Raw genomic sequence first — 19,973 nt, 5'->3', positions numbered from 1 at the left:
TTGGGTGGTCGGATCTGCAAGAAGTGGATAACACCAGTGCCCACTCCAGGAGGTGTTTGCGAGCATTCGGTGAGTTAACCCACTTAAGACACCAAAGCGCCTGACACACAGCGCTCAGAAAAGTGACAACTCCCTCAATAAATGTCAAGAAATGTCCGATGCCTCGCTGTGGACTCCGGGCCGTCTCCCCGTGCCTCAGTTTCACCGACTTCCGAGCCCCTCCGCACCCCTGCGGCCTCGGAAAGGTTTACAACTGAGGAATCCGAGGCCGCAGGAGCGCGGAGGCGGCCACTGGGAAGGGTGCCCCCGGCCAGCCCACGCCCCGCCCCTGGTGGCCACGCCCCGGCTCCCCCCACTTCTTGCCTGGAGCATTCCCGGCTGGCGTGCTCCTTTAAGGCAGCCGGCGGGCGGAGAAGAGCGTGTTTCGCCCCCTCCGACGCCGCCGAGGTAGCAGCTTCACCTTTAAGGCGGCGCGGGGACTGTTGGGAAGGCCGGCGGGATGGAGGCAGTGGGACTCGCTCACGGCTGCGGGTCCGAGTGAAACGGGGCGGGAGCCGGAGCTGGAGCGGGAGCCGTGCCCGAGCGGGAGGCGCAGGTCCGCGCGGGCCGACTGGGCCGGGAGAGTAGGCTCTGGGTCGGCCCAGAGGAGGGGAGGATGCGGGCGCGGCCTGCGGGAGGCCCAGGCCCACTCGCGGGGAGGGGGCGCGGTCTTGGGTGGCGGGGGTGGCTGCTCGGCCTTTTCAGGGGGTGGGGTCCGCAGGACGTCGCGCGAGCCTATGGGAAGGGTCGCCGTGGGCGGGCCCTGAGGTGACGGAGAACCCGAGATCTAAGCTCCCCTAGGGCGAGGGTCTTTCCAGAGTCGGCGCGCGCGAGGTGAAGGGTCCTGTGGCTCGGCCTGCCTGTTAGGGAGGGAGTTTTCCGAGGGGCTGGGACGGGATCTCCAGGAGGGGTCGGGGTCTCCCGCGTGGGAGTGAGCCCCTAGGATCCCATAGGACCGTCTTCCGACGCGCCCTGCCCTGGCTGAGGGAATCCCCGGGGAAACCCGAGACTGGGCCTCCTAAGCCTTGCCTGAGCCCGTGGTCTGGGCCGAATCCGGGTCCAGCCTCACCTACCTCACCGCATTGCGTCTCCCGGGTCGAGACGAGCTGGGCGCGCCCTCTGTAGGCCGAGCGCGGGCACGGTGCGGGCTGCTGGCTTGGGGACGTGGGCTCCCCGGGGACCCAGGCGTCCAGGGACCGAAGGTGTTTACCTAATCTGGGGCGGACGGCGGTGTGGCCCCAGGCCCGGCACCCGCCTGCCGGCCCTCTCGCCTTCACAGGCGGCACGGCAATGGCCACGATGGTGCTGCCGCGAGAGGAGAAGCTGAGCCAGGATGAGATCGTGCTGGGCACCAAAGCCGTCATCCAAGGGCTGGAGACTCTGCGCGGGGAGCATCGTGCTCTTCTCGCTCCCTTGGTCGCTCATGAAGCTGGCGAGGCTGAGCCCGGCTCACAGGAACGCTGCGTTCTCCTGCGTCGCTCCCTGGAGGCCATTGAGCTGGGGCTGGGGGAGGCCCAGGTAGGCCGATCCGGGGCGCTGAGGTGGGAGGCCACAGGAGGGAGGGATGGAGCCTTCTAGAAAAAGGCAATGTAGGAACACAGCTGAGCAGGGAACCATCCATACTCTGGAGCTCCATGGAAGGACCCAGTAAATATCTGCTGAAGAAATGAGTGGGTTTTGGAGACCCCAGCCGGTCCTTAACCCAGGAGAAGCTTGATCATTTTCACCCCATACACAGAACCCTGTTCTTAGCTTCTCTGTGAGGTAGCAGAGACTGAATGGCATAGGAGAAGGAAAAGGAAATCCCATAAGAATCTCCCCTCCATTCATTCTTATATTCATTAATTAACAGGTAAGTTATTAAATGCCTACTATGTGCCAGGCAATATGGTAGGTGCCAGGGATACAGGTTCAACAAAACAGACAAGATCCCTGCCCTAGTCCATCGGGAAGACAGAAACATTTGTTACACAGTGATAAGTTCTTCAAAGAAAGGAACAAGATCTTGTAAGAATTTGTAGTGGGGAGTCTTATTTATTGGCCAGGTAAGACTTCTGAGGAAATGATATTTAAACCAAGATCTGACAGAAGAAATGGACCCAGCCTCTAGAGGAGGGAGGCAGGTAAGAGGTTGTATGTGCAAAGGTCCTGAGGTAGGAAAGATCTTATGAGGGGAGAACTGAGAGAAGACCTATGTGACTGGAGCTGAGGAAGGAGAGGCCTATGGAGAAGGCAGGGGCCAGATCATGCTGTACCTTATTAGTCTGAGTTTATTCTCAGGAAATCAAGCTTTTGAAGGGTCTTAAGCAGTCAAGGGACACAGTCTGACTTAGGCTTTAAAAGCTCCCGCAGGCTGAGGTATGCGGAATGAACTATAGTGGGTCAAGAATGGAAGCAGGTAGGAGGTAGTTAGGAAGCCACTGCTGGAATTCAAGTGAGAAATGGTGGCTTGGATTAAAAGGGTAACCATAGGGTGAAAAGAAGGGGACCAGTTCTAGATGTCCTGGAGGTAGGTCCAGGAGGACCCGGGGATGAAGTAAGGGAGAGCGAGGAGGGCAGGGTAACTCCTAGGTCGGAGCAGTTTAAGGGGATGAGCCTGGATGATCAGCAGTTCTGTTTTGGCCCTCTTACATTGGGGCTGCCTGGATGATATGCAGATGGAGAAGGAGCTAGGTTCGGAGGGAAAGTCTTGGCCCCCCTCAGATCTTGGCTTACACACTGGCTGGCTCCATGAATCCTGGGCAGGTGGTATCATCTTGGTTTCCTTGTCTTTAAAATAGGGATCATACCATATGCTATATATATTTCCAGGCCATTTGGTGAACTTTTTAAAAAGCTAGTGGTTGTGTAAACACCTGTCACTTAAGACATTTGCTAATCAACTAGAAAGTGCAGGGTTCCTGAGCCTGGTCCTCCGGAGGGGCAATGTGTTGGTCATTCATTCCTCGGCCAGTTGGCTGCCAGGTGCAGAGATGAACACACAGGGGCCCTCCCTGTGTGTGCAAGCACTGAGGCAGATGGGCAATAGGATGGCGTAGAGGGAGTGGAAGGTGCCATGCTTTCCTGGGGCTGTGGGCATAAGAGAGAAGAGTCTTCACTGCAGAAATGACCTGAATGTGAAGGATGGAGAAAGGGTAGAACATATGCAAGGTTCCAAGGCAGGAAGAGCCTAGAAGCTCAGGAAAGGAGTCAGGTGGGGGCTGAAGCTAGGCCTCTGGGTCTTCTTACCTGCTTGTGGTTCCTCAGACTTTCTGGGGGTTTGGGATACGCACGCCTTCCCTCCATGGGAGCTGCAGAAGGGCAGAGGCCAACTTGGACCTTTAGCGGAAGTCAGATTGGGTCCTTCAGTGATCCTTCAGCCATCTATCAGGGTTCCCTGGGAAAGTGTTAGCCGTGGGGCAGGAAGCAGTGGCTGCAGGGGTTTGAATACAACCCCCAAGAGAGACAAAGGAAGTGAACGGCTAGCTCTGGGAAAGCGCAGCACCCCAAACTGCTCTCTTCATGATCAGTGCAATGAGGTGGGAGCTGGACCATCAATGCAGAGAACTAGCTGGATGCCCAGGAGAGGGGATGGACTTTGTCAGTCCAGCAGAGCCTGCCTGGGAACCCAGGGCTTCTGACTCTAGAACAGGGGTCCCCAACCCCTGGGCTGCGGACCGGTACCGGTCTGTGGTCTGTTAGGAATCGGGCCGTGCAACAGGAGGTGAGCGGCAGGTGAGCAAGTGAAGCTTCATCTGTATTTGCAGCCGCTCCCCAGCGCCGGCATCACCGCCTCAGCTCCGCCTCAGATCATCAAGCATTAGATTCTCATAGGAGCACTGGTCCCTGGTGCCATAATGGTTGGGGACCGCTGCCCTAGAAGGAAGGAATTGGGGATCCCCAAGCCGCCTGGATTCAGGTTTTAGACTATGGTTCGGGGCCTTGGGGGAAAGCTCCCTTGACGGGAAGAGAACTTCAAGGCCCTCAGCCCTGCAGCTCCTCACAGGCAGGGCCAGGCCTAGCCCTTTGCTGGGCCCCAGTGCCCCAGGCGGCCCAGGCTGGGGGTGGACAGGGCTCTGACTCACGTCCCGGCTGGCTGTCACAGGTGATCCTGGCGCTGTCGAGCCACCTGGGGGCTGTCGAGTCAGAGAAGCAGAAGCTGCGGGCTCAGGTGCGGCGCCTGGTGCAGGAGAACCAGTGGCTGCGAGAGGAGCTGGCAGGGACGCAGCAGAAGCTACAGCGCAGCGAGCAGGCTGTGGCCCAGCTCGAGGAGGAGAAGCAGCACTTGCTGTTCATGAGCCAGATCCGCAAGTTGGATGAGGACACCTCCCCCAATGTGAGTCCTACCATGGTCACTGCGAGGCCACCAGGCAGGAGGTCCTGGGAGCAGGGAGGGGATAGCATGGAGCAAACTCAGCTGTGACCCAACCACTGATACCTGGGCTACCTCGAGTCTTTTTTCCTGATCCTCATCCTGTCTTCCTGCCTAGGAGGAGAAGGGGGAGGTCCCCAAAGACTCTCTGGACGACCTGTTCCCCAACGAGGAGGAGCAGAACTCAGGTGCGGAGGGGCAGCTGGCCCTGGGGGCAGGGGAGGGGAGCTGGATGAACTCTTGGACCTTGGGACCCAGAAGTCACTAAAAAGAAGGACTAAGGGGCTGCCATGTTCTTTCCTGCTCCGTTTCTGATCATCACGTCCCAGCATGTTAGAACTTAAAAGGCAGGTGTTACACATTGCTTCTACCCCACCCAGCCAGCTCTGAGGAGCAGGATCACAGTTCCAAGCTTCAGAGCAGCCCAGGCTGGCTCAAGTCCTGTTGTGCCACCGGTTGCTCTGTGGCCACTGGTAGAGTTTCTTTTCTCCTCTGTCCTCCTCCGAGGGTTAGAGGAAGACACATGTGCAGTGCTGGTCCGCCTCACTGATGGCGTTGCGTGCACATCGGGGCCTCCGTTCTGCAGCTGGGGAGGCTGAGGCTCGGGGCTCAGGTAGTTTGCTGTAGGCCACGCAGCTTGAAGTGTTAGAGCTGGGATTCCACCTGCTCTTTCTGAAGAGTGACTAGACCCACCCTACAGATGGAGAAACTGAGACAGAATAGTTAGCGACTTGCCCAGGGCCACGTGTCAGATGGGTCAAAGGTATGTGCTAGCCCAGCCCAGGGGGCAGTTGGTCCATCTGAGCTCCTGCCTTTGACCTTGCAGCTCCCAGCCCTGGAGGAGGGGATGTGGCTGCCCAGCATGGGGGTTACGAAATCCCGGCCCGGCTGCGCACCCTGCACAACCTGGTGATCCAGTATGCTTCGCAGGGCCGCTACGAGGTGGCTGTGCCACTCTGCAAGCAGGCACTCGAAGACCTGGAGAAGACATCAGGCCGCGACCACCCTGATGTGGCCACCATGCTGAACATTTTGGCACTGGTCTATCGGTGAGGCTCCTCTGGCCACAGGCTCCAGCCCTGGGTCACAAACCCTCAGTGCCTGCTGTGGGCCAGGACTCAGGCTCCTCCGGGCAGCAGAGAGCAGAACCTGTGCCTAGAGGGGGGCTGAGCCAGGTGCCTGGACCTGCACGGGCCTGGGCTGCAGACATGAATAAGAGGAGAAAGACCTGGACACAACCAGAGAGGGGACAGCGCATGAGGACTCGGGGCACCAGGCATCGGCACAGCTTCTCTGGGCACCGTGGTTTGAGTAGGCTCTTTGGTGAGAGGCGAGTGTGCCCGGAACATGAGAGGATTAGCAAAAGTTTCCCTGGTGGAAAGAGCAGTGTGAGCAAAGGTGTCGGGGAAGAGAAAACAAGGTGCGCTGGGCACGAGATACGGGGGGGCGGTGGTGGGGAGACCTGGCACAGTTTGCCTCGTACCTCAGCACTGCGTGCCCTGGTGTGTGTGAACTACCTAGAGCTCCCTGAGCTCCTGGAGGGCAGGGGCTGACCAGGTCTCCCCATGTTCTGGGTTATAATCATGCCCACTCAGTAAATATAGGAGGTGTGATCTTGGGATCTCAGATCTAGGGCCCAGACTTTGGGCTGCAGGACAACCCTCAGCTTGCTTCTGTCTGCCCTCAGGGACCAGAACAAATACAAGGAGGCTGCCCACCTGCTCAATGACGCTCTGGCCATCCGTGAGAAGACACTGGGCAAGGATCACCCGGCTGTGAGTGAGGGTGGGTGGAGGTGAAGGCTGCTGCTGCCTTCTGCAGCTCCCAAGTCCCAGAACCCTTGCCAGCAGGGGCCTAGGTCACCGAGCCTCCATTCTTCCACCTTCTAGGTGGCAGCGACACTAAACAACCTGGCGGTTCTGTATGGCAAGCGGGGCAAGTACAAGGAGGCCGAGCCACTGTGCAAGCGGGCTCTGGAGATCCGGGAAAAGGTGGGAGCAGGTGGGGCCAGGCAGGAGGGCTGCACAGGTGGGGGAACCCAGGCCGGCCACGAGCCCAGCCACTGGCCCCTGCTCCCATCCCAGGTCCTGGGCAAGTTTCATCCAGATGTCGCCAAGCAGCTGAGCAACCTGGCCCTGCTGTGCCAGAACCAGGGCAAAGCTGAGGAGGTTGAATACTACTACAGGCGGGCACTGGAGATCTATGCCACACGCCTTGGGCCTGATGACCCCAATGTGGCCAAGACCAAGAACAACCTGGTACCCTGGGCCAGGAGGGGCTGGAGGGAGGGAGGGGGCTGTGAGAGGATGGAAAGGAAAAGGCTTAGCTCCCTGCATCCTGCTCATCCTCTGGCCCCTGCCACTCCAGGCCTCCTGCTATCTGAAGCAGGGCAAGTACCAGGATGCAGAGACCCTGTACAAGGAGATCCTTACCCGTGCTCATGAGAAGGAGTTTGGCTCTGTCAATGGTGAGTTTTTGGCTACTGTGTGCCCCCAGCTCACCCAGCACAGGCTCACTCAGCCATCAGCATCCATGGCAGCTGGGCAGGTCTTCATGCCTGGGGTCTGGCTGGTCTCTGGTCACTCGTGTGCACACGTGAGCTTGGACACACAGCTACCGCGCCCTGCTCATGCCATATACACTCTTTGCATACCCCATACCCTTGGCTCAGAGCCTTTTCCCTTACTCTGCTGGGCAACTGCTCACCGTGACAGCCCAGCCCAAATGTCTTCCCCTCTGGGAAGCTACCTTCTGGCCCGATAGTCAGTTTCTGCTCTGGGACCCTTCAGCCTCGTCTGTCATTCATGCCGAGCACATGCCTCAGGCTGTAGGCTTGAGGTGTCTTAAGCATCTGCTCCCCTAAGTGCCTCAGTCACAGGCTTGTGCCACAGTCACCTCTGTTCCAGAGGAGTGTCAGTAATGTTTGGGTCTGTTTTTTGTCTATTTAACAGAGCCCAACCCTGTTCCTTCCAGGGTACCACTCACCCCCTCCCCAGTCCTGTGTCCAGCCTCACCAGGAGAGGCCTTAATGGGAGGCTGGTGATGGCCCCCTTTCTCTCCCCAGGTGACAATAAGCCCATCTGGATGCACGCAGAGGAACGGGAGGAGAGCAAGGTAGCTCTGTGGGCAGGGCTGGGTGGGTGTCCAGAGAAGGACGGTGAAGCTGGGGGTGTGTGGACGAGGGGCCCTGCTCTTCCCACCTCTCTTGACCATTCTTTCCCCCAGGATAAGCGCTGGGATAGCACCCCTTATGGGGAATATGGCAGCTGGTACAAGGCCTGTAAAGTAGACAGGTGAGGAAAGCAGGGCAGGGCTGGTGGCAGAGCAGGTAGCTGGGGAGACAGTATCCCAGTTGGGGGGCGGGGGCCGAGTTCGGGCCGCACACTTCATACTGCTCATCCCCAGGACCACACCTCTACCAGCTTGTTTTTCAGGGACTGGGTCACAGGCCACCTGTCTCAGAATGGCTTTTTGCACCAGGACAGCCTGATTATTTCACTCTTGGGTCTCCCAGTTTTTAGTCCTACTGGCAACATTTCACTTAGGGCTGTGGGGTCAGGTCCCTGGTCCTGGGGTGCTTCCAAGACAGAAGCATGCAGTCAGGCCTAGCCCAGGGCTTGGCATGATTCTGGTTGGCCGGATGGTTCCTTAGAGCCCAGTGTGGGCTGGATGTCAGGACAGGCCCTGCCTGGTTCCTGAGGAACACGGAGTTTGAGACTGTCTCCTGTCCTGTCCACAGCCCCACCGTCAATACCACCCTGCGCAGCCTGGGGGCCCTGTACCGGCGCCAGGGTAAGCTAGAAGCTGCGCACACACTGGAGGACTGTGCCAGTCGCAGCCGCAAGCAGGTGGGGCCACAGGCATGAGGGGTGTGGGCAGGGACCTGCGTGGCCCTGTATGTTTTCTGGTCAGCCCACTGCTCCCCCTGACGCGCCCTCTGCTCCCTCAGGGCCTGGACCCTGCGAGCCAGACCAAGGTGGTGGAACTGCTGAAGGACGGCGGCGGGCGGGGAGACCGCCGTGGCAGCCGCGACGTGGCCGGGGGTGCTGGGGCTCGGTCTGAGTCTGACCTCGAGGAGGCAGGGCCTGCAGCTGAGTGGAGTGGGGTGAGTCTAGGGGGTGGGCTGGGCCAGGAGGCTGCGGAGCCAGCATGGCATACAGACAGACCCGTCTACCCCGCAGGATGGCAGTGGTTCCCTGCGGCGCAGTGGCTCCTTTGGGAAGCTCCGAGATGCCCTGAGGCGCAGCAGTGAGATGCTGGTGAAGAAGCTGCAGGGTGGTGGCCCCCAGGAACCCTCTAATCCCAGGTCAGCCTCTGAATCGATAAGCCCCCCACCCAGGGCGAGCCTCTCAAGAACTCACCCAACAATCCACCAACCCCAGATGAGCCCCTGACCCAGGGTAAACTCCCTCCTTCAAGGTCCACCCCCAAATCTGCTCCCCTCTCATCAGCCTCCCTCCCCAGTCCTAACCTGAACCCCTTCCCATTCCCTCTAAGTTTCACCATGTGCAAATCCCAGCCTTTCTTCCCCTCAGGATGAAGCGGGCCAGTTCCCTCAACTTCCTCAACAAGAGTGTGGAGGAGCCGGTCCAGGTACGGGTGGGTGTCGGGGCACTGGGCAGCTGAGGCCCAGGGCCCAAGGCCTCCTGCATGCCCTCTGTACTTGCCCAGCTTGTCCTCAAACACGTCTCTTCGTCCTGCAACATTTCCTGTCTCCATCCCAGGCCTGGCTTTGGTCTGGACACTGGGGAGACAAATGAGGGAAACCCACCCCCTGCTTGGGTGGACATGCAAGTGGCCAGTGCCAGCAGTCAGTGTGGAGGTGGGTGGAGGTGTCAGGCCACCAGGGCAAGGTGTGGGCCAGGCTTAGGGACTCTGGCTGGTCAGGCCCATTCCCCTTCCAGCCAGGGAAGCAGACTGGCAGCAGCACGATGCTGAGCCACTTGCCCCTTCTGCCCACAGCCTGGAGGCACAGGCCTCTCTGACAGCCGCACCCTCAGCTCCAGCTCCATGGACCTCTCCCGACGAAGCTCCCTGGTGGGCTAACACCGAAGGGGCAGCCAGTCATCAAAGCCGTCACCTGGCACTACCCCCACCCCCAGCCCTGCGCATGGGCCTGCTGCTTGCCCCGCCTGTCTCTCCCAGGGACCCCTGTCTTTTCTGTTCAATCTCAGGGTAACCTCCTCCCTTGTCATCTCAGCCTGAGCCCTGGCGTCTGGGCCTGCCCCGCTCCAGCTCTACCCCTTATTTATTCCTTCCAGCAGGGCCCCCTCTTCCCTAGATTCAGGGCCAGCAGTAAGGGCTGGCCCCAGTCTTCCAGGTAGAGGCTCAGTGGCCCGCCCTCCCCAGACCCCAGAGCCAGAACACTAAGCACCTGTCGTCCCTTCAGCACCCCTGTCCTCCCCTGGCCGTTGCTTCTGTATATAGAGAAATAAGTTATTGGCCACGCCCCTCTCAGTCCTTAGTACTGCCCGGGCCTCCCCTCACCCCGCCTTTCTCTAGTGGTACCGCCCACGCCTTAATCACCCCCATTCTGCGCGGTGGTATCTCCCAGGCTCCACAACACATCTTGGGGGGCTTCCTCAAAGGGTTCCCTGGGCCTTCTCGAGCTCCTCCCGGCCTCTGAGGGGCGCGCCTGTCCCCGCCATCGCCCAGTGCCCCGGGACGGCGAGCCTTCCCCTTGCCCATCCCCTCACCGCCGGGCCCTGCCCTGCATCCCGGCCTTATGCACTGCCCCGTCTCACCTGGCCCTGTCCAGGCACGGCCTGACCCCGCCCCAGGCACTGCCTGTCGAGCCATCCAGCCACGCCTCCCACGCCTGCAGCTTCTCGCGAGGGGCAGTGATGCGCCCCCCAACTTGTGGCTGGAGGGGCTGCCCTTGTTCGGGGTGTAGGCGGTCGCTCTATTTTCAAATGTTGCTGTAGAAATAAAGATGGTTTGAATCTGAGCCGGGCTTGTTTTGGGGCTGAGGCCGAGGGCTCTCAGCGTCTCTAGGTTGGGAGTGGGGTCGTGAAGGGCTGCAAGTGCGTGCGTGTGTGTGTCGCTCACATCTGGTCCCTCGTAGCTGGAGCGCAGATACTCCTATCTTGGAATCGTTTGGGGGCTCCATAGGTTCAGGATCTAACAAGCTTCATCGCCCAGGTTCTAGAGACCGTGGGCTTTGATTAAGCGCTGCTCCTCACTAAGCTGTTTGACCTTCAGCGAGTTACCGACTCATTTTTTCACATATAAAATGTGAAAGACACCTTCCTCCTGGGGCTGTAGCTGGTGAGTTAGGAGCGCCAGCACCCTGGATAAATGAACTTTACTAATGCTCACAACTCCGGGAGTTGGGAGGACAGAGATAACTACCTCTGCCAGATGTAAAACCTGTCAGCTCCAGCCCTAAACTGAGCTTTCAACGTGGGGACGCCATCAGGCTCCCGAGGGCCGCCCTCAAGCCCAGGTACGTCTGGGGAGCGCACTACAAGCCCCAGAAAGCAATGCGTGGCAATGATGAGGAGTGGGCTAGAAGGCTCGGGCTCCGGTTTACGCCTGCGCAGCGGGTGGGTAGGTGGGGTGGTTGTGTGTGTGTGTGTGTGTGTGTGTGTGTGTGTGTGTGCGCGCGCGCGCGTGCGACAATGTACAGCTACTACAGGTTCGGAAGCAACACAGCGAGGCGCGCGCTTGCGCGTGTGTGTGTGTGTGTGTGTGTGTGTGGTGTGTGACAATATAGAGACTACAAGTTCCGGGAAGCAACGCAGCTTGAGGTCCCGTGTGTGTGTGTCCGTGTGTGTGTGTGTGTGTGTATTGTAGGATACTACAAGTCCGCATGTGTTTGTGTGTAAGAGACAATACGGACACTACAAGTCCGCGTGTGTGTGTAACAGTGTAAGGATACTACAAGTCCGTGTGTGTGTGCGCGTGTATGACAATGTACGGAGACTACAAGTTCCGAGAAGCAACGCAGCGAGGCCCCGGTCGGGCATCTTTGCGCCTGCGCGCCGCGGGCGGGGCCTCTGGGGCGGAGCGGCCACCATCTTGGAACGGGAGGCGGAGCAGAGCCGACTGGGAGCGACCGAGCGGGCCGCCGCTGCCGCCATGAACCCCGAATAGTGAGTGAGCCCCGCCCGCGCCGTTCGGCGCAGCCTCGATCCGGAGTACGGGGCTGTACGCTTACCGGGGTTGTCCGGCCTGGGTCAGGACTGCGCAGCGCCCCCACATCCGGGTCTCTCTTCCGCTGACCCCCCCCCACATCCGGGTCCTGCCCCTCCCCCGGGGGCCCCAGGACCCCAGCTCCATACCCCGAGTTCTTGCACCCGGGGCCAAAAGACTACGACCCCGAGGGGCGCCACTTGGAGCCCAAGGCACCGGCTGTACCAGGCCTTACGGTCAGGTAACTCCGCAGCCCCGATATCTCCAGGCCTCAGTTTCCCCACCTGCTGGTTGAGAGTGGCGGTATGGGTGCTGACAACGGTCTCAGCGTTATGGAGCCTGTCACCAGATCGTTCCTAGTCTGGGTCCCTTTAGGTCGGGCGGTAAAACCTCCTGTTCTTCCCGTTCTCCCGGAACCCGGTTCCTTGGGTTGTCCAGAGGCTGAAGGCCGAGGCGCCGTTCTGTGTAGCTCTCCCACAGGTCCTCCCCTCCGGGGCTGTCGCTTTGCCCCTTGCCTAGGTCAAGCTACCCGCTGCTCCGGTGGCCAGTCCCTTCCCGCCCTCTCCTCACCTTTCCCCAGGCCCGCAGCACCACCGTCGCACCCCTTCTCTTCGCTGTCACACTGCTGATGAAGTTTAGATGAGTGTGTCATTTGTTCCCCCCCTCCAGTGGGATTCTCTGTTCCTCATACTCTCTTCACTTCTTGCCCGCTCCCCCTATGGGTAGATGGCCCACATCTCTGCCCCAGGCTTCTCATTGACAGTTTTTCCTGAGTGTCAGTTATGGGCTTCCTCCTCTGCCACTTCCTTTTTCTTCTCCAGATCCAGGCCTCAGATTTCCTGGGAAGGGGGAAGCTCTGAGCTAGATTTGACAGGGAACAGAGAAGGGAACCGATAGGTCCTCACAGAGACTTTGAAGTCCAAACCTGGTTTCCAGTCTTAAAGTGAACAGCTGTATAGACTTAGAGCAAGTCACTTCCCTTCTCTGACCTCCGGTTTCCTCATTTGGTGGGAATAACAACACCCACTTCACTGGACTCTCGTGAGGCTTAAATAAAATGATGCATTTGAAGTACTTAGCACAGGGCCGGGCACAAGTAGGAACTCAGTACAGTTTTAAGTGATTGCCACTTGTTACCACCTCTTCTTACATGCTTCATGCTAGGTTCTTTACAATAGATATTCACTTAACAACTTCCGGGCTGACCCTCACTTATACTTATGGGGCCTCCCCTGCCAAGCCAGGTTTGCTTAGGGGCAGTGTAGTGCGGGGGAGGGTTCCCTAAATAACCCCTACTGGACCTGAGACCATGGAATCTGTCAGGAATCAGTAGGATACTCAGCTGTCACCTGATGGTGATCCTCAGCGAGTCATATTCCTCTCTGTGAACTCAAGTTTCCTTCTCTGTAAAGTGGGAATTCATATGCCATGCTGTTATGGGGGGTGGTCAGCTCTCCCTTCCCAGGACTCGTGGGAGGATCTTGTGATCGCCTTAGTAGTACACAGTGGCACGTCTAATTGTGGGAGGATGCTATAGCTGTGACCAGGATGATGGCCGGCAGACTCCCTGCCTGCCTTCACACCTTCCTCTCCTTTCTCTCCAGTGACTACCTGTTTAAGCTGCTTTTGATTGGTGACTCGGGCGTGGGCAAGTCCTGCCTGCTTCTGCGGTTTGCTGTGAGTAGGAAGCCTGCCATACCATCTGTCCGGGGTCTTGGCTGGTGGCGGGAGGGAGAAGGGGCAACCCAGAGCACAGTAGTTACAAGAACTGGGGCACCAAGGATGAAATTGCAGGTTCTGCCAACTGAATAAGGACACATGGCCGGCAAGTTAAGTGCTGAGAACTGGGGCCCAGCAGTTAGGAACTGTGCTGGGGCAGGAGACTCAAGGGAGATTTACCAGTTGGGCCTCAAGCCTGTTCACTCAGGCCATATCACTGGCCCCTGATCTTCCAGGATGACACATATACAGAGAGCTACATCAGCACCATTGGGGTGGACTTCAAGATCCGAACCATTGAGCTGGATGGCAAAACCATCAAACTTCAGATTGTGAGTGTCGCTCTTCCCAGAGTCCCTGGTGCAGAGGCATTTGCCTTGGGAGGGGAGGGGCTCTGGGCTCCTCTGGGCTCTGGTCAGCCCAAGGCTGACCTGCTCTTCTCTTGGACTGTCTTGTAGTGGGACACAGCTGGTCAGGAGCGGTTCCGGACCATCACTTCCAGCTACTACCGGGGGGCTCATGGCATCATTGTGGTGTATGACGTCACCGACCAGGTAATCCTGAGCTCACCTTTCCCAGCTTTGCCTCCTCGGCCTCAGGTCTTTGGCTCTTGCTTCTTGTCACTCTTCCCGTCCTCTCTTCCTCATGTGACTTGGAAAGGAGACCAGACTAGGACTCATTCCACCAGGAGGGAGACAGTGCAGAATCGGTCCTCCCGAGGCCCCGCTGCAGGGTCTTGGCAGAGTCAGGCCTCACCCCTCCCTGCCAGGCTTGCAACCTTGTGTTTGACCTTCCAGGCACCTATGTTTTGGGGGCGTTTAGTCAGTCAATTTGATGCTGTTCTGGGCCCCTGGCCTCCTGTGTGAAGACACAGGAGAAGCGACTGAAGGGCCTGAGACGGAACAAGGGAGCCCTCTGGGTCCGGTGTGAGCAGAGGTCTGGAGCCCTGTGACTGCTGTGGCACCCTTAGTCATGTGTCATTGGCAGCAGTTGTGATGTTAACCATCAGAAACAGTCTTGTCATACTTTAGAGCAGGGGTCCCCAACTCCTGGGCCGTGGACCAGTACTGGTCTATGGCCTGTTTGGAACTGGGCCGCACAACAAGAGGTGAGTGGCAGGCAAGCGATTGAAGCTTCATCTGTATATGCACCTGCTCCCCAGCGCCAGCATCACCCCTCGGCCCCACCTCAGATCCTCAGGCATTAGGTTCTCATGGGAGCACCGGTCTCTGGTGCCCCCAAGGTTTGGGACCGCTGCCTTATAGTTTACAGCACCTGCCACAGTCTTTTGAAGTTCATGACACTCTTAAGAGGTCTGTGTTGTTCCTCTTTCACAGATGAGGTGATAGAGTGGTGAGGACACTTGCTCAGCATCCTGCAGTTGTTTTAGTGGCAGAGATAGAAAGCCTAGGTCTACTTACTTGATTCGACTTGCTTTGTTCTTAATACCGAAGCTCGTTGCTTAGTGGGGACCAGCTCTGAGGGCATGGAGATGCTTGTATCAGCTCTGGGCCAGGAGGAGCCCCTGCTCTGACGGACAGCTGGGCTCTTTGGCTCACCAGGGACTCATGGTGCCTCCGAGACAGCAAGCTGTGGGTGAACTGTGGTCCACTCAGATACAGGCACCAGGGACCTCTAACTGCCACATCCTGTGACCTCATTTTAATGCGCACCCTGACAGACCTCTTTTGGCTTTTAACTCGATTCTCCTTCCTCTTCTTGAAAAGTTCGCTGTGTCCAGCTCTCCCAGCAACTGCTGCATTAGATTCTCTCTTCAGTAGCTTTTTACAGGTTCATCCTGTACTGACCCCCTGGCCCCATGTTTTGAGCTTCCTGACCCTGCCCCAAGCTGCATCCTGACTCTCCCTGCATGGTTCTGGCCACTTTGTGGTTTGGCTTCTGTTTTACAATCTGTGATTCCTGCATCTAAACAGCTATCACCATGGATCTTCTCTGGCCTACATTCCACTGGTACGTTATGTCTGTGTTAATTCTGATCTCAGTGTTACCCAGCGAACTAAGTGGTGGGCCCCTCGTTTTCCGGGCGAGGAAGCATGCTTGGAGAGATGTTAAGTGATTTGTGGTCTCGCAACTAGGAAAAGCAAAGCCGGTGTTTGAATCCGGGGCTCTTTGCTCCCAAGCACACCCTTCCTTGCTCCCTCGCAGCCTCTCCCGAGCTCCAGACCATCTGCGGAACTCGGCGTGGCCAGCACTGGCCTCACCACCTCTCCCCGAACTAGCCCTTGCATCTCTGCCGGCCTGACTAGGAAGCTTCCCTCCCCCATCCAGTCAGCCCCAGGCCCCTTCTGTCCTCCCCCATCATCTCTCAAATCTGTCCCCTCATAATAATAGAAGTGATGAGGATAATAGCAGCTCCTTCCAATTAAGCACTTGTTATGAGACAGGCCTGCATTCATTATCTCCTGCACACAACAGCCCTACGGGGAGGTACTGTTTTATAGAAGTGAGGAAACGGAGCCCTGGGTCAGGTGACATATCTAGGGTCACACAGTAAATGGCAGAGCTGGGGCTTCCCCCGGGTGGTCTTACTGAATCCTGTGCTCGTCTCTGCCTCACTCCCTGGCTCAGTGCACATCTTCTCTCCCCCGGATTATTCCGGCCACCTTCCAGTTGGTCTCCATCTTCTTGCCACTCTGATGTGGGCTCTACGCTCCTGCCAGGACTATCTTCCCAAGGCACAGGTGTGCCCCGCTGCTCCCGTCCCATGAAAACCTCCGCTGGCTTCTAGTTGTCCAAGACTCAGCCAAGTTGAGCTTCCCTGTGAGCTGGCCTGCTTCCTCGCCCTCTCCTTCCCTGCTCAAGGCCTGTGTCCCAACAGCATTCAGCTTCTCCCCACTCTGCAGAGGCACCACGCCCCTCTAGTTCTGTGACCCAGTGTATGTTGTCTCCTTCCCTTACACCTTTCCCCATCCCTCCAGGTGTAGGGCGGCCCGAGAGCGCCACAGCTCCTGCCTCTGTCCTTGCAGTGCTGACCGCCCTGTCTTGCCATCACGTGTGTCCTGGCCTAGTCCTCCCTGTTCCTAGTGCTTTAGGCCAGGGCCTAGGTATGATTCCCTTCTTCGTCCCCAGTGCCCAGCACAGGGCCCAGCCTGGGACATGGCAGGAGGTGGAACCCTGGTGATATCACCAGGCCTTTGGCTCCTAAGGAGAGAGAGTGGCTCTAGCTCCAGCTTGTTTCTAGAAGTTCTGTGCTTTGTCCACATGCTGGGGTGGACGGTGGGGAATGGCAAGCTCCCGGGAGAGCTGGGCTGAGTGAGGAGGCTGTTGGTGCCAGAAGACGAGTGTTAGGTTCTGTTCCCAGGATACCCGTCTCCCTCATAGGCCAGGGCCTTCTCTATGAGGACCCTTCACCTGCCACTGGGCTTCAAGACTTCAAACCTTAAAGGGACGCTAAGGCTACTGAGAACTTTGTGGTTCTCGTTAACCTGTTATCTTTTTTTCTGTTGCCCCTCTGGCTTGCCTCTCTTCTGATGTTATTTGCTTCCCACATGTGATTAAGTCTTTTCTGTGTCTCAGGCAGAGGCGAGCAGCTGCAGGAAGCAGAGCTGGCTGGCCCTTAGGCCCAGGCTGTTGAGGTGTTGGAGCTGTTGGCCGACAGCTGACACTGGGCTGAGGCTGGCTTTTGGGGTCTTGGCAGGAGGAGGGCAGGGAGAAGAGCTAAGCCTGGAGGAGGGTGCTTCCTCTGGGTCCTGAGCCCAGGGCTCTGCCACCCTCAGGAGCCCAGAGCAACCCCTTCCCTTCAAAGCCCCAGTTCTCCAGGCCTAGGGTAGAGGTGGGAGTTGAGAACAAAGTAACTTTTGCCCCATCCCTTTAGGAATCCTATGCCAACGTGAAGCAGTGGCTACAAGAGATCGACCGCTATGCCAGTGAGAATGTCAATAAGCTCCTGGTGGGCAACAAGAGTGATCTCACCACCAAGAAAGTGGTGGATAACACCACAGCCAAGGTGAGCGGGGCCTGGGCCAGGCCTCCCAGGGTGGGCTGGGGTCTGCTGCCCCTCACTCTCCCTCCCCTCCTCTTCTCTCTTTATTAGGAGTTTGCAGACTCTCTGGGCATCCCCTTCCTGGAGACGAGTGCCAAGAACGCTACCAATGTTGAGCAGGCGTTCATGACCATGGCTGCTGAAATCAAGAAGCGGATGGGGCCCGGGGCCGCCTCGGGGGGTGAGCGGCCCAACCTCAAGATCGACAGCAGCCCAGTGAAGCCAGCTGGTGGCAGCTGTTGCTAGGAGGGCCATGTGAGGTGGGACAGGAGGGGGCACTTTCTCCAGATGATGCCCCTGGAGAGGGGGCAGGAGGTGCCTTCTTCTCCTGGGGCATTTGAGTCTGTGGCTTTGGGGTGCCCTGAGCTCCCCATCTCCCTCTGGCCCATCTGCCTGCTGCCCTGACCCCTGGTTCTGTCAGGGCCCCCAAGGGAGGACACCCAGGACCTGTGGCTGGGGTGGGGGTGGGGGCTTGCTCTGCTGCTGCCTCTAGGTAACTTTAAAAGATACCCCACCACACACCTTTCTTTGGGATGAGGGCTCCTCTGTTTGTCTCCCTCCCCCCGACCCCATGTATGCTGCAGTGGGTTTCTCTCCTTATCCTTCCTTTCCCTCCCCCGCTTCCCCAAGAGTTGAGGGCCTCCCTGGCCTCTACTGCCCTGGCTGAAGTCAGCACCCAGGGCCAGGAATGGGACCGGGGGATCCAGGACCCGGGATCCAGGGTCCTGGGCTGGACCTCAGGACGAGCATGGGGGGGCCACAGGGACCTGACAGCCCACCCTTTCTCCTCCTCCCTACGTCCCCTCCTACACTCACAGCTCGAGCCGTCCAGCTGCAGTGGGGTCTGAGCACATCTAGGGCAGGTGGGCGGGCAGCCGCGCTGGGCCTGTGTCTTGAGCCCAGAGGGAGCCTGCTCCTGCCGCCCCCTGCCCTGCCAGAGCCAGGCCCATGTGCTGCCTGCCCACCGTGCCCCTTTGTCCCCAAGGCAGGCAGAGGCGGAAGGCCCACCAGTGCCAGAGGCCGGGCACCAGCCTTAACCCTCACTCTGCCAGCACCTCGTCCCTTCCCCTGAGGTAGCACGTCTGGCTATTTCTCCCCTTCCTTGGAGCCTACAAGGGCAGATCCCTGTCCTCTGTCGCTACTTCTCCCCATACTTGGGGAGTATGGGTGCAACCTAGGGGTGGGGGCTGCTCCACTCACCCTTTCCCTCCCAGGACCCTAGCCTCTGGACCTCTGGTACAGCTTCTTCCTGCAAAAAAACAAACCTTTGGTCTGTACCTGAGAAGCCATGTCCCTCGTGCTGTCTCTCGCCTGTCCCACTTGTGCCCTTCCCTCTAGCTTGTATTTAAGTCCCTGGGCTGCCCCTTGGGGTGCCTCCCACTCCCAGGTTCCCCTCTGGTGTCATGTCAGGCATTTTGCAAGGAAAAGCCACTTGGGGAAAGACGGAAAGGACAAAAAATAATAAATTTCCATTGGCCCTCCGGTGAGCCGAGGGTTTTTGCAAGGAAGTTGTGGTTAAGTGTGGTCTGTGGTGGGAGCCGCCTTGGGGTGGTAGGGACGACGTGGTAGGGACAGGGCCGAAACCCTGGGCTTGGTGGGCTGCACAGGGGTCTTGGCTGGGCTGTGGCCCAGGTTTGCTGTTGAAAGTCCTTGACCCACTTCCTGAAGCCTGGAGAACTGCCTGCTTGGGCTTCTGTGGTCTGTCCCCAAGGGGCCCAGCACCATTCTGTCAAACAGGGAAGGAGGCAGGCGGCCATCAGCGAGTACCTGGTGAGCCACCGCCAGCACGCACAGAGGCACCCAACCAGGACGTGAAGGTGGGCTGCAGCCCCGGGGGTTCCCCAGACACTGTGCCGCATGGTGCCTGGCATCCCCTCCAGCCCTCTGGTTCAGCCCCTTCTCCTGCTTCACTGCGGGTTCAAGCCAGGTGTCTCAGCCCCCTTGGGCAGTGACAAGTGCTTCGCACTTAAGACCTCTTAGGCCTCCCGGCTGCGGGTGAGGCCCGTGGGTGAGGGCACGGTTGTGTGGGCCGAGTGTGAGTGTGGCTGTGGTGGGCTCGTTGTGTGACGCGGTAGGCCGGTGGTGGGGGAAACGGCCATGCCAAGGATGTGCGTTCCTGCCTACGTGTCCCCGAGGTTAGAGCGGGGGTGGCGCCGGGCCGGGCGGTGCATGCGGCCGGGCACACGGAGACCCAGCCCTGCCCGAGGCCGCTTGCACGGCGGCCCCGCCCCCGGCTCCGCCCAGCCGGCTTCGCGGGCTGGAGAGCGAGGGAGCCGCGGGCGAGGGATCGCAGGATGAGCGATCGGGGCCCGGGCAGCCGGCAGCGGACGCGCCCCTCGAGCCCACCGGCCCGCGCCCCGCGTGCTCTACGGCCCCGCGGCCCCGGTCCCGGCCGCAGCGCACGCGTCCCCCGAGCCCGCGCCAGAGCCCTGCGGGCCATGCCCGGCCGGCCCTAAGCGCGGGCCGGGGGGCGTCCCCTTGCGCCTGGGCCCCGCGCTGGCGCCCCCCGGGCCGCCGCCCGGCGCGGGGGCCATGGCGTTCACCTTCGCAGCGTTCTGCTACATGCTCACCCTGGTGCTGTGCGCCTCCCTCATCTTCTTTGTCATCTGGCACGTAAGGCCGGGCTGGGGCTGGGGGCGGGGTGGTGGGCAGGGGGCTCCCACAGCTACAGGGGGTCGGGCGGATGGACGGTCCCAGGGCCTGGTGAAACTTGGAGCCACCTCTGGG

General features: G+C 59.1%; 3 protein-coding genes across 9 annotated transcripts in view; all 3 read left to right on the top strand.

The window, feature by feature from the left end:
• Nucleotides 1-334: 334 nt before the first annotated feature.
• KLC2 (kinesin light chain 2) lies at nt 335-10,337 on the top strand. 7 transcript variants are annotated; one of them, XM_039840833.1, is made up of 16 exons: nt 335-447; nt 1,282-1,557; nt 4,124-4,354; nt 4,509-4,578; nt 5,217-5,439; nt 6,078-6,165; nt 6,280-6,381; nt 6,475-6,648; nt 6,758-6,857; nt 7,455-7,504; nt 7,616-7,683; nt 8,130-8,238; nt 8,340-8,495; nt 8,551-8,696; nt 8,910-8,983; nt 9,353-10,337. In XM_039840833.1, the coding sequence occupies exons 2-16, from the start codon at nt 1,330-1,332 to the stop codon at nt 9,373-9,375; spliced, it is 1,842 nt and encodes a 613-aa protein (XP_039696767.1). In that variant the 5' UTR covers nt 335-447; nt 1,282-1,329; the 3' UTR covers nt 9,376-10,337. The 7 variants fall into 7 exon arrangements, with proteins under 7 accessions (XP_039696767.1, XP_039696766.1, XP_039696765.1 ...); XM_039840832.1 differs by having other exon boundaries at nt 336-447; nt 8,572-8,696; nt 8,926-8,983; XM_039840831.1 differs by having other exon boundaries at nt 336-447; nt 8,926-8,983.
• Nucleotides 10,338-11,336: 999 nt separating this feature from the next.
• RAB1B (RAB1B, member RAS oncogene family) lies at nt 11,337-18,754 on the top strand. Its single transcript, XM_039840827.1, has 6 exons — nt 11,337-11,484; nt 13,129-13,201; nt 13,480-13,575; nt 13,702-13,797; nt 17,079-17,210; nt 17,298-18,754. The coding sequence occupies exons 1-6, from the start codon at nt 11,471-11,473 to the stop codon at nt 17,490-17,492; spliced, it is 606 nt and encodes a 201-aa protein (XP_039696761.1). The 5' UTR covers nt 11,337-11,470; the 3' UTR covers nt 17,493-18,754.
• Nucleotides 18,755-19,478: 724 nt separating this feature from the next.
• CNIH2 (cornichon family AMPA receptor auxiliary protein 2) overlaps nt 19,479-19,973 on the top strand; it is a 6,875-nt gene continuing 6,380 nt past the window's right edge. The window contains exon 1 of the mRNA XM_039840829.1: nt 19,479-19,859. Coding sequence (XP_039696763.1) covers nt 19,779-19,859 — 81 coding nt within the window. The 5' untranslated portion in view covers nt 19,479-19,778. The remainder of the gene's footprint in view (nt 19,860-19,973) is intronic.

Source organism: Pteropus medius, unplaced genomic scaffold (assembly GCF_902729225.1).
Source record: "Pteropus medius unplaced genomic scaffold, Ma_sr-lr_union100, whole genome shotgun sequence".
Lineage (NCBI taxonomy): Eukaryota > Metazoa > Chordata > Mammalia > Chiroptera > Pteropodidae > Pteropus > Pteropus medius.
This window is presented reverse-complemented; position numbering and strand designations above follow the sequence as displayed.